General features: G+C 42.9%; 1 protein-coding gene across 2 annotated transcripts in view; it reads right to left on the reverse strand.

Annotated features, from left to right (window-relative positions):
- Positions 1-14,655, reverse strand: part of TENT2 (terminal nucleotidyltransferase 2) — a 49,541-nt gene that overhangs the window by 28,126 nt on the left and 6,760 nt on the right. For both annotated transcript variants that reach the window (XM_077286823.1, XM_077286812.1), the window contains exons 3-7: positions 12,061-12,307; positions 10,846-10,960; positions 10,663-10,754; positions 3,267-3,333; positions 440-506 (exon numbers count right to left, since the gene is read on the reverse strand). In XM_077286823.1, coding sequence (XP_077142938.1) covers positions 440-506; positions 3,267-3,333; positions 10,663-10,754; positions 10,846-10,960; positions 12,061-12,307 — 588 coding nt within the window. The remainder of the gene's footprint in view (positions 1-439; positions 507-3,266; positions 3,334-10,662; positions 10,755-10,845; positions 10,961-12,060; positions 12,308-14,655) is intronic.

Consider the following 14,655-nt stretch of genomic DNA (forward strand, 5'->3'; position numbering starts at 1 on the left):
ATAGCGAGCTGCAGCTGTATCTACGCCCCGGGCACTGACTGACAGCCAGCTCTACACTGATGCACTGCTGAGCCGGCTGTCAGTGTCACGGCGTGGTTACAGCCGCCGCCCACTATGTACTGAGTAGTGATTGAGGTTGTGCCTTTATGACTAAAAGTAGGAGGCTGCTGAGAGGAAAAACGTTCATTTCCTCCCAGCAGCCGGGTTATCAGTGTGGCGTCCAGGCAGCTATATAACACTATTAACCTGCAAAATAACTGTAAGGTAACAGCGTTTTTTGACACGACAGGTTCCCTTTAAATATTGATCATTTAACAATCCATATTACAGCTCAACGACAGAAAACTACCACACAGTCCTATTGTCTTTAGCAGTGCGACATGTCATAAATCTAAATGATGCGCGTATAACACAGGATACGTTAGTACTGATGACTTACCTGACTTTGTCCCTGAATTTTACAATTGGCACTTTTGCTCTAATTAGTTGAGGTCTTTCAATATAACCTGGGAAAGAAAACACAATGTGCATATAACAGTTTGTAGTGTGATCTTAAATGAATATTGATAGGTAGATATTTCACATAAAAACTTGACTGAAAGACCTTGGGATTTTCTGTTTTTTTTTTTTTTTTTTTTTTGCATTTCCGCTTTTTGCACCGTCTCCCCAGAGCCAAAATTTGTATTTTTCCATCAATATGCAAATCCACACTTTTACTTTTTCTTTTACCATTTTCACTAAATGCTGAAAGTGACCAACCATTATGATTCTCCAGGTCATTTCGAGTTCACAGACACCAAACATGTATAGTTTCTGTTTTACTTGTGTGGTGATAAAAACAAAATCCAAATTTTTGAAAGAATAAAAAAAAAAAAAAAAAGGTGCCTTTTTCTGAGACCTGTAGTATCTCTATTTTTTGGGATCTGGTGCTGGGTGAAGCTTGCTGAGCTGACGTTTTTATTGTTACGATTATGGTGTTAATACAGGGACAGCGCTCATAATCTGGCAATGACAAATACAGGGGGCCTGCAGACCCCAGGTTGTCATGCCAACCCATACGTGACTCGTGTTCATGAGACACATGCACCGATAGGGGGGTTGTGATGTGTTTTCGGTGAGAGCATGTTAAATGCCGTTGTCAGAGATTGACAACGGCATTTAACATTAACAGCCACAAGTTGCACGCAATTCCACCCGAGGCTGTTAGGGGCACATGTCAGTAGATGGAATCAGCTGACACATGCTGGGAAAGCATGCGGGCTCAGAGCCGGAGCCCGCATGAAGTGCAGGGACATGACCTATGACGTATCTATGACATAGGTGGTGAAGGGGTTAAAGGGAATCTGTCACTAGGATCAACACTCCTGCGCTGTCTAGATGAACGTTTATGTAATAGAAAACTGAATAAAATTATATCTTGATATTTGTGATCAGAGGTCTTATTCCAGAAAAATTCATGTTTTTCTTAGTATGTAAATGAGCTGTTGAGCTCTATGTCCGGCCCCTCAAGAGTCTGCCTCAAGAGATTATTTTAAATAAAAAGGGAGCATACCCATTGTCAGACATGTAGATCAGGAGAGCAGACTGTCAGTCACTGGTAACGCCCCCTTAATCTCTGGAGGCAGACTCGAGAGGATCTGTGGGCCGGGGGTAGATTGCAACGGCTCATTTACATATTAAAGGATTTCTCTGGAATAAGACATCGGATAGCAGCATGCTCGGGTGCTAACTGAGTGACTTTGGCGTGATCGAATCATATGTTTATGACCCCGCGGCTGCATATCTCGCCGCTGTTAGTCAGTCACAACACGTGCAGGGATTGCCTAACAGCTGACAGACCTGACGCAGCGGGGTTTTGAACATATTATTCGAGCACGCCGAAGACACTCTTAACACTGAGCATGCTCGGATAACACCTGATCAGAGAACGTTCACTCATCACTAGTAACTAGGGCTAAAAATCTTCACTGCAATTGGGTTTCATTATGTTTTGCACCATCTAATGCTGGCAGCAGAATGACAATTGAAATAATTCAAAACCACTATCAAAGTCCGTCTGGAAGTTAGCAATGGTAATCTGTCCTTTTCGGAGCGTCTTTAAGGCTAGGTTCACATTGCGCTAGGTGAGTCCGTCTAACGGACACATTTTTAAGTACTCAAAACGCTTTATAACGCACATACTAACGCGGCCATAGACTTGCATTGTCTGACGCATCGTGACGCATGCCAAAATTGGCATGCGTTAGTCACATAACGTTTTTTTCTGACGGACCTTGGAACGCGGCTTGCAGCGTTTTCGGGTCCGGCCAAGCTAACGCAATACTAACGAAAGCGTTAATTCTGCCATTGATGGCTATGGCAAACGCATCCAGACGCAAATCTTGAAAAAATTCCAAATCGAACCATACGTTTTAATAGCGTTTGAGGGTGGTCCATGTGGTCATGTGACAGGAAACATGATTTCGGCCATTAATGTCCCAAGCACACATTTTTCCTGAGGCCTGCTGCGCGTCAGAGAGAAAATGTGTTGCAAGAGATCACAGGAAATGTAAGTACATTTGTATATATATATATATATCTCTGTATACATCATGGGAGTCTGCACCCACACCCCGACGATGACAAAAGGAGAAAAAAAATAAAATAAATAACTTTATTGACAGTGACAAACGCAGACAAACACATACATCGCGAACGTACATCCAAATGAGAAAAACGCGGTCACAAGCGTTAACGCAAGGGATAACGTGATGCCTATTTTTCGACAAATTGGATCCTTTTTCTGTACATGCGTTTAACGGATCCGTTTAACGCCATGTACTTGACGCAATATGAACCTAGCCTTAGCTGATTTATGACCACAACCCACATTAAAATAGAATGTGGAGCTAAATAAAAAGCCTGTAAGAGCCAAAAAGTGCAATTGAAACAAAATATTTAAATTAAAAAAAATTAAAAAAATACATTTAAATTAAAATAAAAAAGGGGCCTGATATGTGGACAACATTTTTAAGCTATGAGGACAGTACACAGCATTCATCTTTCATTACTGAAAATTAAACACTCACACTCATGCAGACAAGCTGAGCCAGCATGTTTATGGGGAGGCCAAAATAGATCATAGCTCTCTATGGCTAGCTATGTGCAGAACAGCTTATAACGCAGAACACAGAGTTTTACTGAAGTAATGACTGGCCTGTACAAAACATTAGAAATGTTCGTACTGATCTGGGACATTCACATTAATCTACTCAGAAATCACTTACCAAGTCTAGTGTAGAAGTGTTTTTGGAGTAAGCTGAGTATATGCCTGGCTTCTGTTTTCTGATTCATCTGTATTGGGAGAAAAATACACACAGGGTCAACTCCAGAAAGAATACAGCAAAAAGAATTTAAAAAAAAATAAATAAATAAAAAAATCAGGTTTTTAGTCAAGAATAAAGAATGTGAATGACAGTCAAGAAATCAGAAGTACGGTAAGCACTAAGGGGGTTGGTAAATTTTAACTAAACTTTCCTCAATGCTGTAAACTGTTTTGTACCAAACCACCCAGTATATGCCGCTCTTTCTCCACTTCCCTGCATCATAAGAGCTACCAATTAGCAGTGTAAAACACCAGATAGAGCCACTATGTTGTCCACTGCAATCATGGCATTTGTGACATAGGTCAATACATGACTGCTTTTCTGGCTCCACAATACATAGGCATATAGTGCTGCACAAACATTATGCCCCTATATAGTGCTGCAGAAACGTTATGGCCCCATATAGTGCTGCAGAAACGTTATGGCCCCATATAGTGCTGCAGGAATGTTATGGCCCCATATAGTGCTGCAGGAACGTTATGGCCCCCATATAGTGCTGCAGGAACGTTATGGCCCCATATAGTGCTGCAGGAATGTTATGGCCCCATATAGTGCTCCAGGAACGTTATGGCCCCATATAGTGCTGCAGGAATGTTATGGCCCCATATAGTGCTGCAGGAACGTTATGGCCCCATAGATGCTCCATACAGACACTTGCCCCATTTGCTGCGATAAAAAAAATAAATCACATACTCACCTCTCCGTCGCTCAGGCCCCCGACACTTTCAATAGTCACCTGCTCCTCGTTCCGGGCGCCGATCTGTCTCCAGCACTGACGTTCAGCAGAGGGCGCGCACTGACCACGTCACCACGCCCTCTGACCTCAGCGTCACTGCTGGAGACAGATCGGCGCCCGGAACGAGGAGCAGGTGACTATCGTGCAGCGCTGCGCTCCCCTCCCCGTATACTCACCTGGTCCTGCCGCTGTGTAGATCCTGCTTCCCCGACGCCGCAGCGCTTCATCCTGTACTCAGCGGTCACATGGTCCCGCTGATTACAGTAATGAATATGCGGCTCCACCCCTATGGGAGGTGGAGCCGAATATTCATTTACTGTAATGAGCGGGACCATGTGACCGCTGAGGACAGGAAGAAGCTGAAGCTGCTGCTGCCGGCGCCGGGGAAGCAGGGACCGCGCCTGGACTAGGTGAGTATTTTTAGACAGCCCCCGCTCCCCCTCCCCTGCCGACCCCCGGTATGACTCGAGTATAAGCCGAGAGGGGCAATTTCAGCCCAAAAAAGTGGGCTGAAAATCTCGGCTCATACTCGAGTATATACGGTAATTAGCTGAAAAACGGGAGAAAAGGTATGTACAATAGAGAAAAACAGCACATCTAGAAGAAAATATAGAAAAAGATAAACACCTTACTGTTATAAAGACAGAGGTAGACAAAACAAAGTTGTCAAAACGCGATGATTTAAAATACACTGACCCCCGACGAGTGTGGAGGCCCCACAGAATAACCAGACGTTCACACACAAAATAGTGAATCCTGGCATTAAGGTACAAGAAACAAGACTATAATAAGGACAAAATAACATGTAAGTAATACCATCAGATATAGAAAACATAACACATATCTGTGTCTACTTGCTGAATGGAATACAGTAAATCTAACAAATACATACAATAGGTTGTTGTATTTTACACCATAGGGCGTTTTTAAAACTTTTTGGAGATTAACTATACAGCCCCGATTCATTAGGACTGGTGTTTTGTATACCTGTGGTAATGAGGGGCATGCAGGAATAAGATTAACCTAATTCACGAATCGGCACAAGTCACTGAATTCGGAGGAACATTTTGGGCGTAACTTAAACCACAACTCTAAATTAGTTTGTTGGGTGGGTGCTGACACACTCCGTCCCGCCCCAATTCGCCAAAAACTGGAATGACCACGCAAAAAGTTGTTTTAGGCCATAATTCTAGTACAAATACCTTGATGAATAGAGGCCTATAACCCTTTTCTATATTTTCTTCTGGATGGGCAGTTTTTCTCTTTTTGCATGTACCCTTTCTCTCGTTTTTTCTGCTTCCCTGGCTCCATCCTTTTCTGTGCAGGAGAATCTGATGCGGGTATCGGCACATGCATTAAATGCTTTCAAGCTGCTGCACAACACGAGACGGAGCCGTGGAAGCGTGTGATACGTTACATGGATTGCTATGGGCACAAACATCAGACAGATGTTACTATAGCAAGCACATCTTATGAAAGTTCAAAAGGGGTCGTTTACTACTTGGACAACATCTTCTTAAATACTGTAGTGTAAAATAAAGAACACCTTACTCATCTCCTGCACCGGCACAATCCCAGCAAAGCTTGCACTAAATCTCCTGGCACTCACGTGACATCATTATGCTACGTGAGCACTGCAGACAATCAGCAGCTACTAATGGACTGCAGCGCTTACACTTTTCCTGGGACAAAACTAAGACGTCCAATGGAAGTGTGAGTGAAGAAGTCCATCATTGGCCGATGACGTAGCATAATGTTAGGCGAGCACCCAGAAACTACAGAGCTGACATTGCAGGCTCGGCGCCAGCGCAGATTACTTTTTTTTTTTTCCATTTTACATTATACTACATCATTTAAGAAAGGATTGCCAAAGTAGCAGACAGCTAATAGCTCAGAGAATAAAAAGCTTTTCAACAAATTTTTTGCTCCAATGCATCTAAAGTAACACTATTTGTAAACCTGTCCTCCACTTCTTGGTGGCATATACTGAATTTGCTAGATCACAAAGACGTAAGGGAACTTCAATATCTGGAGACAAAACAGTTTCCTGCAGGGCCAGACTGGGACTAAAATTCAGCCCTGGCATTTGAAGTTACACAGGCCCACTTGTCACATGGTGACTGTATAATATCTTTGTACACTTGTAGGCAGGACAGGTTTTAGGCAAAGTTGGGCCCTACGCTTAGGCAAAGTTTAAAATGGGGCCCCAAATGCTAACATATTGCACATCAATAAAGCACTAAAGCACTTGCTCGTGCCTGTAGTCCTCGGGTGCTGAAAGGAAAGCTGGGTGATCTGTACTTACATTGAGTTGCGGTGAGGCGCCCTCTGGTGGATGAACTCATATGAACTCGAGCGTGGGAACTTTTCCAAGGCTCCAGTTCATGAGGACATCCACCAGATGGCGCCTCACCGTGACTCAATGTAAGTACAGATCACCCAGCTTTCCTTTCAGCACCCGGGGATTACAGGCACGAGCGAGTGCTTTAGCGCAGCTCCTGCCTGTAAATTGATTTAACCCCTTCAGAAGGATTTACTTCGTGGGACCTGACAGATCCTCGGATGGTATGTATATTGTGGGTTTATTATTTGCCAAGCGAGGGTCTTCAGGTGGATTGAGAGAGCAATAAAATACTAAAACAACCTGTGTGTTTATTTCATTAAAATAATTTTTAATAATGTGTGTGTGTTTTTTAACCCTTTCAGACAATTGGATTAATAATGGATAGGTGTCATAATTGACGCCTCTCCATTATTAACCTGGCTTAATGTCACCTTACAATAGCAAGGTGGCATTAACCCTTCATTACCCCATATCCCACCGCTACACAGGAGTGGGAAGAGAGTGGCCAAGTGCCAGAATAGGCGCATCTTCCAGATGTGCCTTTTCTGGGGTGGCTGGGGGCAGATGTTTGTAGCCAGGGGGGGGGGCCAATAACCATGGACCCTCTCTAGGCTATTAATATCTGCCCTCAGTCACTGGCTTTACCATTCTGGCGGAGAAAATTGCGCGGGAGCCCACGCCAATTTTTTCCGCCATTTAACCCTTTATTTTAGCAGCTACAGCAACCAAATTTTGCACATACACACTACTAACATTAACATGTGGAATATGCAAAAAAAAAAAGGGGGTATGAGATGGTTTACTGTATGTAAACCATGTCTCATATCATGTCGGGTTTGGGAAGGAGAAATGAAAAGCCGGCAATTGAATTACCGGCTTTTCACTAACACCGCTGCGTATTTCTCGCAAGTCACACTGCTGGTCCGTGTGGAATCCGTATTTTTCTCGCCCCCATAGACTTTCATTGGCGTATTTTTTGCGCAATACGCTGACAAACGCAGCATGCTGAGATTTTGTACGGCCGTAGAAAGCCGTATAATACGGATCCGTAATATACGGCTGATAGGACCAGACCCATTGAGAATAATTGTGCCGTTTGTTTGGCGAGTTTTACGGACGTATTTTCTGCGCTCTTACGTCCGTAAAACTCGCTAGTGTGACGCCGGCCTAAGCAGTCCACTGTCCCCATTACACCTTACAACTTCTTAGGTAGCCAGCGCTGCCTTTTCATTCAGTGTACGTCAGTCCTGTAGGTATTTACTTTCTATGTACTTGAATATAATAATGCTTTTAGCTATTTAACTCCATTGTCCTCTTCCGTGCAGTCAATTCTATTTTGGAGTGGCCAATGGGTCTGTATTAGGAATCCGATGGATTCATTGCCATTTTCTATCAATATCCGACCATTGGACTTTTTCTTGATTACTTTTACCACCTATGCCTATATACAGGAGTAAAACTAGAAACCTTTGTGGGTCACATGTCAAAGGGAAAGGCCAGCGATACATTAACATTCGTAACTGTATATAGATACAGGTGCTGTACAGTATACGGCTAATTTACCAAGGTACAAGCTACAGAAATTGGGTTTAATTTGTGCCAAATATTGTCTTTCATGTCTTGCGCCACATTTAGTATGTTGTAGACTTGTTTTTACCATGCTTGACCTAAAATGCGATTCTTTGCACTGAAAATACACTACCATGCAGCATGACTTGTAAATTTTTGGTGAAAAATCAACAAGTGGAACACAATTGTGAAGTTGAACGAAATTTATTGGTTATTTTAAATTTTTGTGGAAATTCAAAAACTGAAAAGTGGGGCGTGCAATATTATTCGGCCTCTTTACTTTCAGTGCAGCAAACTCACTCCAGAAGTTCACTGTGGATCTCTGAATGATCTAATGTTGTCCTAAATGCCTAATGATGATAAATATAATCCACCTGTGTGCAATCAAGTCTCCGTATAAATGCACCTGCTCTGTGATAGTCTCAGGGTTCTGTTTGAAGCACAGAGAGCATCATGAAGACCAAGGAACACAACCGGCTGGTCCGTGATACTGTTGTGGAGAAGTTTAAAGCCGGATTTGGATACAAAATGATTTCCAAAACTTTAAACATCCCAAGGATCACTGTGCAAGCGATCATATTGAAATGGAATCATACCACTGCAAATCTACCAAGACCCGGCCGTCCCTCTAAACTTTCATCTCAAACAAGGAGAAGATGGATCAGAGATGCAGCCAAGAGGCCCATGATCACTCTGGATGAACTGCAGAGATCTACAGCTGAGGTGGCATGGTGGTGGCAGCATCATGGTTTGGGCCTGCTTTTCTTCAGCAGGGACAGGGAAGATGGTTGAAATTGATGGGAAGATGGATGGAGCCAAATACAGGACCATTCTTGAAGAAAACCTGTTGGGAGTCTGCAAAAGACCTGAGACTGAGACGGAGATTTGTCTTCCAACAAGACAATGATCCCAAACATAAAGCAAAATCTACAATGGAATGGTTCACAAATAAACTTATCCAGGTGTTACAATGGCCAAGTCAAGGTCCAGACCTCAATCCAATCGAGAATCTGTGGAAAGAGCTGAAAATTGCTGTTCACAAACGATCTCCATCAAACCTCACTGAGCTCGAGCTGTTTGCCAAGGAAGAATGGGCAAGAATTTCAGTCTCTCGATGTACAAAACTGATAGAGACATACCCCAAGCGACTTGCAGCAGTAATCGCAGCAAAAGGTGGTGCAACAAATTAATAAGTTAAAGGGGCCGAATAATATTGCACGCCCCACTTTTCAGTTTTTGATTTTCCACAAAAATTTAAAATAACCAATAAATTTCGCTCAACTTCACAATGGTGTTCCACTTGTTGATTCTTCACCAAAAATTTACATTTGGTATCTTTATATTTGAAGCATGATATGTGGGAAAAGGTTGAAAAGTTCCAGGGATCCGAATACTTTCGCAAGGCAATTTTTTTAAATATTTTTAAAAGCTTTCTTTTATTTCATGCTTCAATAGCCTCCATGGGAGACTAGAAGCTGAAATAACCCGATCGCCTCGGCTACACACAGGCAAACTGGTAATGACAACTATAGAGGTCTGCTGGAGATCTCTGGTTGTTATGCCAACCCATCCGTGATCCGCGATCATGTGACGGTGTTATCGTTGGGCGGGACTAGTGACGTGCTTCCAGAGCGATCACATTAAATGCCGCTGTCAGCAATTGACAGCGGCATTTAATAGGTTAACAGCAGTGGGTGGATCGTGATTCCACCCGCGGCTTAGGGGCAGCTGACAAAACAGCTGACATGTGCCGGGAAAGATGCGGGCTCAGCACCAGAGCCCACATTAGAGAGGGACACTACATGCACCGTACTAGTACGGCGCATGTTGTGAAGGGGTTACGGTCTAGTCTCAAGTTCTATTCACACTGATTTTCTGCACTGCATTCGGCGATTCCACCTCAAACCCCTGATCGGTTTACTTGTGTATACCTCCTGACTACGCAAGAAATTTACATTTAGCCGCTTTCATTCTACGTTTACGTGCAGTGTGACAATTTATTCTTTGGGATTGCGATTAACGGAGTTCACTTGAACTCCATGCGCATCACTGCATCCTGTGGTCCCGAAGGAAGATTTAGCCAGAGACCTGAACAAACTGCAGAACAGAAGTGCAAACACAGTCCTAGTGTACTCAGTCTAAAAGTTACATATCCTCAGTAAATCAGCCTCTATATATTTTTTTTTTTATCTTTGCCCTACTATTCTTCACATACGGTATTCATTTCTTGTGTAAACACAATACATAAAATTTATATATGGCGATTCTGGCTCAGTTATACTGGAAACCATTCGCCGGAATGACGTTTTCCGGTCAGGTGCACAGTAATGCTTTGTGCTCTGCCAGCAGTCGGGAAGAGCAAAGTGCGCCTGCATGAGCAGATAATGCTAATGCGACTATGTGGACGACGGCTTTTGGGGGCCAGGAGGCAGCACAGACGCCAAGGAGATAATGCCTCTCGGACCGGACCAAAAGCATTTACATACGGAGTGGAGAAAATAAAAAAGTATTTTTGATGGTATACAGGGGGAGTCAGGAGGTGATGGACGCATTTGTGTAATGCACTGCGGGTGCTCAGAAAAGTGGTGGCATTGGTTCACACACTAAAGAACTGGTGTCAAGTTCCCTTTAAATGTTTCAGGACTTACCGGCTCATCTTTTATAACTAAACACAAGTCTGCATCACTGCTTCTTGTGCCAAACCCGTTAAGTGACGAACCAACCAGGTACAGTCTGCTCTCTACAAAAAGAGTACAAGAGGGTAAATAGGACACAAGTGCTGCAATGGGCAAATAATAAAACTTCAAAAACATTAAGGAAATTCTACATACGGGGAAATATTTGCTGAATTTCCCTCTGGAGTTCTGCCCGACAGATATCTTTCTTCTTCAAGTCAGACACTTGCTGTTGACAAGCTTGAAACAAGTCCAGGATCTGCTGACTCAGCTGAGAAATACAACAGAGGAATTACGGTTTTTATTATACAGCAGTCCCAAAAGACTTCCAATAGAGCGTGCACTCACATTGCTTCCTTGTACAGTGCAAATTTGTCTATGGCTTGGATACACATGGCAGAAGTAGTTTTAGGCTAGGTGCAGAGAACCATGTATTATCTCACCTGATAGAATATGATTGATTATACAAATCACACTATGATCAAAGTTTGATCATCTTCTTCATTCGGTCAGATAGTGGAAAATCAGACTGCACTCAGAAGTCATCCATGTGCAGGCCGATGGTTTCTACAGACTCATTGGCTTGCATGGCCGAGCGTGATCTGAAAATCGGATCAAACTTGGGCAAACAGCATTTTTTTTCCCTCAAACCGTTGTGGTCCAAGGAAAAATTATGACAAGTGCTCGGCCCTATAGACTAAAATTTGTTGAAGTGCGAGATGATGTTTTGTCAGATCGCACTCTGACCGAAAATCCGCTTGTCTGCACCTGCCCTTACGGTAACATCAGCGGCCACATTATTATCATCATGAATTTGGAAAAGATAAAGGAGAATGGCATGTTATCAATGTGCATGCACTAAAGTTGGTGCAAACTGATTTACAGGACCCAGTCTAGCGGCCAAATCGGTAAACTGCGGCCAACAGACACGAGCCTCAGGAATCAGTTTCCTTCTGATTAACCAGCCTGGTGCAACGTCATCGTTGTGGCTTCACACATGTGACATTTGGCCAGACCAGCTAATCAAAAGAAGAGCCACTGATGCTGATAGGGAGGAGATGATTCTCAGGATTTCCATCCGACAGCCACAGTATACGGAGCTGGCTTTTGAAACGGCTCCTGCAAACTGATTCGCACCAACTCTAGTTTGCATCTATTAACCTGATGAATTTAAAGTATGACAGTAAGCCCAGCCGTACATTTACATGTGTAAACTTAATAAATGTGGGCCAGTATGTGGAAGAAACCCACAATAACCTATGGAAACACTATGCAGATGTCAGATCTGAGTTTATGACACCAGTTCCATAAAGTAGGTACTTTCTAAGTAACTCTAAAATTATTAAGACAGAGAGCTGTTTCCAGTTTTACCTTGTCATTAGCAACAGGCAAAGTGGTTTCTATGTCGTCAAACAGCCAGGAATCAGCTGCGGATGAAACTTGACTATTTACATCAGAGCTCGGAAGAGATTGCCGTAATGGCAACCCATCAAAGGAATAATAGAAGTCATCTCTTAAAGGCACTGACTGGTGAGCGATAGATGAAGGCGACTGTGGAGGAGACTGAAACCTTTGCCTCTTCAGATCATACTGATTAATCCCCTCATCACTTCTCCTCCTGGAAGAGAAAGCAAAGAGAAAAGGAAAAACACAAAATGCATCTTAGTGCCCCAGACCACCACCAGATGACGGGCATACTGAAAGCTTATATATCTATGTGCATCATGGACAGTCATTGTGAGGGCACCACTTATATACATAGGTTCAAGTGAGGAAGCAAACTGGGGGAGGCTCTTACCGTAATAGTGATTCAATATGGAGAAACTGTTTAAGTAAAAAGGGTAATCTGGGCAAAAGAGAACCTAAATTCACTGTTCAGATCTTGACACTACACATGAGAAGATTCACTACAAAGCTATTAGAGCTTACATTGCATTTCAGTCTAAATCTTACGGGCAAGAAATTCTGAAATCTTAGACTCTGTTCACATCTGCTTTCCATAATCCCCCTGCACCCAGCATAGGCCAAAAAGGGTTCTTTTGGCAAAGGCTACATTTGTATGAGTAGCCTTTTTGCCCCTTCCCACGTTGCTTTACAGAAAGGCAAAAGTAAGAACTTTTTTTTTTAATCTTAAATTGAGTGAATGGCAGCTAAATGCCCATACAGTGGCATGAGGACAGTGACCGAAGCAAAAAACTGATGTGAACAGAGGCCTAAGCCTCAGTCTGATTAAGCGTTCATTGGGAGGAAGCGAGAAACCTACAATACAAAAAAAGGTAGCAAAACTCTAGGAAATTATTTTTAGGAGTCAAGGACAAAAGCGCACAACAAAAATACTACATTTGCAGTTTGCACCGAACAAGTTGGGCAGATAAATAGGATTCTTATAGGTGCCATGGGTTACGTACTACATAGAAAACACAATGTTACATGGCTTCAAAAGGATGGAGCTCAGCATTCAATCGCATTATAAAACCATAGGGACCATGCAGCAACACCAGAGATTGTTCTAGGACTGCTTTCTTCGCATCTTCGAAATTAAGAAGTAGACAACTTGGCTCCCTTGTTTCATGTGCTAGGGAACCAGACCATGATAGATAGATAACCAGAGCACATGAGCTGACTATCAAGATACAAGAGTCACCATATCTATAAGGTAAAATAATGTAGGTGCCAAAAGTACTAGATTCTGAAATGGTTGAATAATAATAATAATAATCTATGGGTACGTCAGCATATGCCCAACACAGGAATGGCATGAACAAAGCCGAAGAAAGCCAGGCTTGATCCAGGTTGAGGAGAGGGGAAAAAAACAAAAAACAAAAAACAAAAAAACACAAGTTACATCTGGAAAGATTTGTTTTTAAGCTATTTTGATTTAACAAGCAGCTGTAAGAGCTCCGTGGAGATCCTGATGTGCCTCACAATTGCATCCTCCAAGGACGCTCATCATCCAGGTGGTACACATGAGACACCCATATGCGGCTTGTGTAGAATGAAGAAAACACTAAGGCCAGGACCACAGGTAACAATGACTACATGAAAAGACATTACAGAAAAACACCAATGACTGCTTACATAAGATGTCACCATATAGATACAAGATGCAGCCACAACAACTCAGCAATGAGGAGCAGAAGATTTAGAAGCCTATTAAGACAATAAGAACCATTTCTATCTCATGGTGAATTGGACAAAAACACAGCACGGAGGCCACGGTGAGACAAGGCAAAATTGCAAAAGTCTGCAAACACATGACACGAGGTTTCCTCCCAAATGAAGTGCACACGTAGCGATATACAAACATGCAGCAAATTTTAAAATCCTAACACATTCATTGCATTGTACATTGCATATTTCACCTGCTGAAATACATAGGGTAAAGTATGCAACAAACCAGAAGGGAGACTGGTCACCATGACTGCTCTTAGCTTACATGTTTTAATTTAAGCCGAGTACCTCCTCCAATTGCCACTGCTCAGCTAACAGCTTTTCTTTTTTTTCTGTGCCCCTCTGTTCCAAATCTATATCCCCCAGTAATGAAGGAGCAAAGATTCCCTTGAACGTCGGGTTGTGTGCCATATAACTTCTCTGTGGGAATGGTAGTGATGATTACGATTATGGCCAGTGTCAGAGGGGAAAACGCAAACACCCATTGAAGTTCTGTGATACACACCCAGATGGTTAAATTGAGCATGTGAACCTTTATTTCAGAGGGGGGTAACTTTGGACCTTAGAAGCCAAGAGGAAAAAGAAAATCTGTTCTAGTATCAGTGGAGCAGCGCCAACTGGAGAAGGTCCTCATTGAAAGGTCCTCTATAATATCTGTAAAACCACTGAACTGGCACTCATCCTGCTTCCAGCTATACTAGTCTAAGGCTGGGTTCACATTGCGTCCTGGCAGTCCGCCTAACGGACTACGTTACACCGCGGCATAAACACGGTGTAACGTAATCCGTTACGGCC

Source organism: Ranitomeya variabilis, chromosome 1 (genome assembly GCF_051348905.1).
Source record: "Ranitomeya variabilis isolate aRanVar5 chromosome 1, aRanVar5.hap1, whole genome shotgun sequence".
NCBI lineage: Eukaryota > Metazoa > Chordata > Amphibia > Anura > Dendrobatidae > Ranitomeya > Ranitomeya variabilis.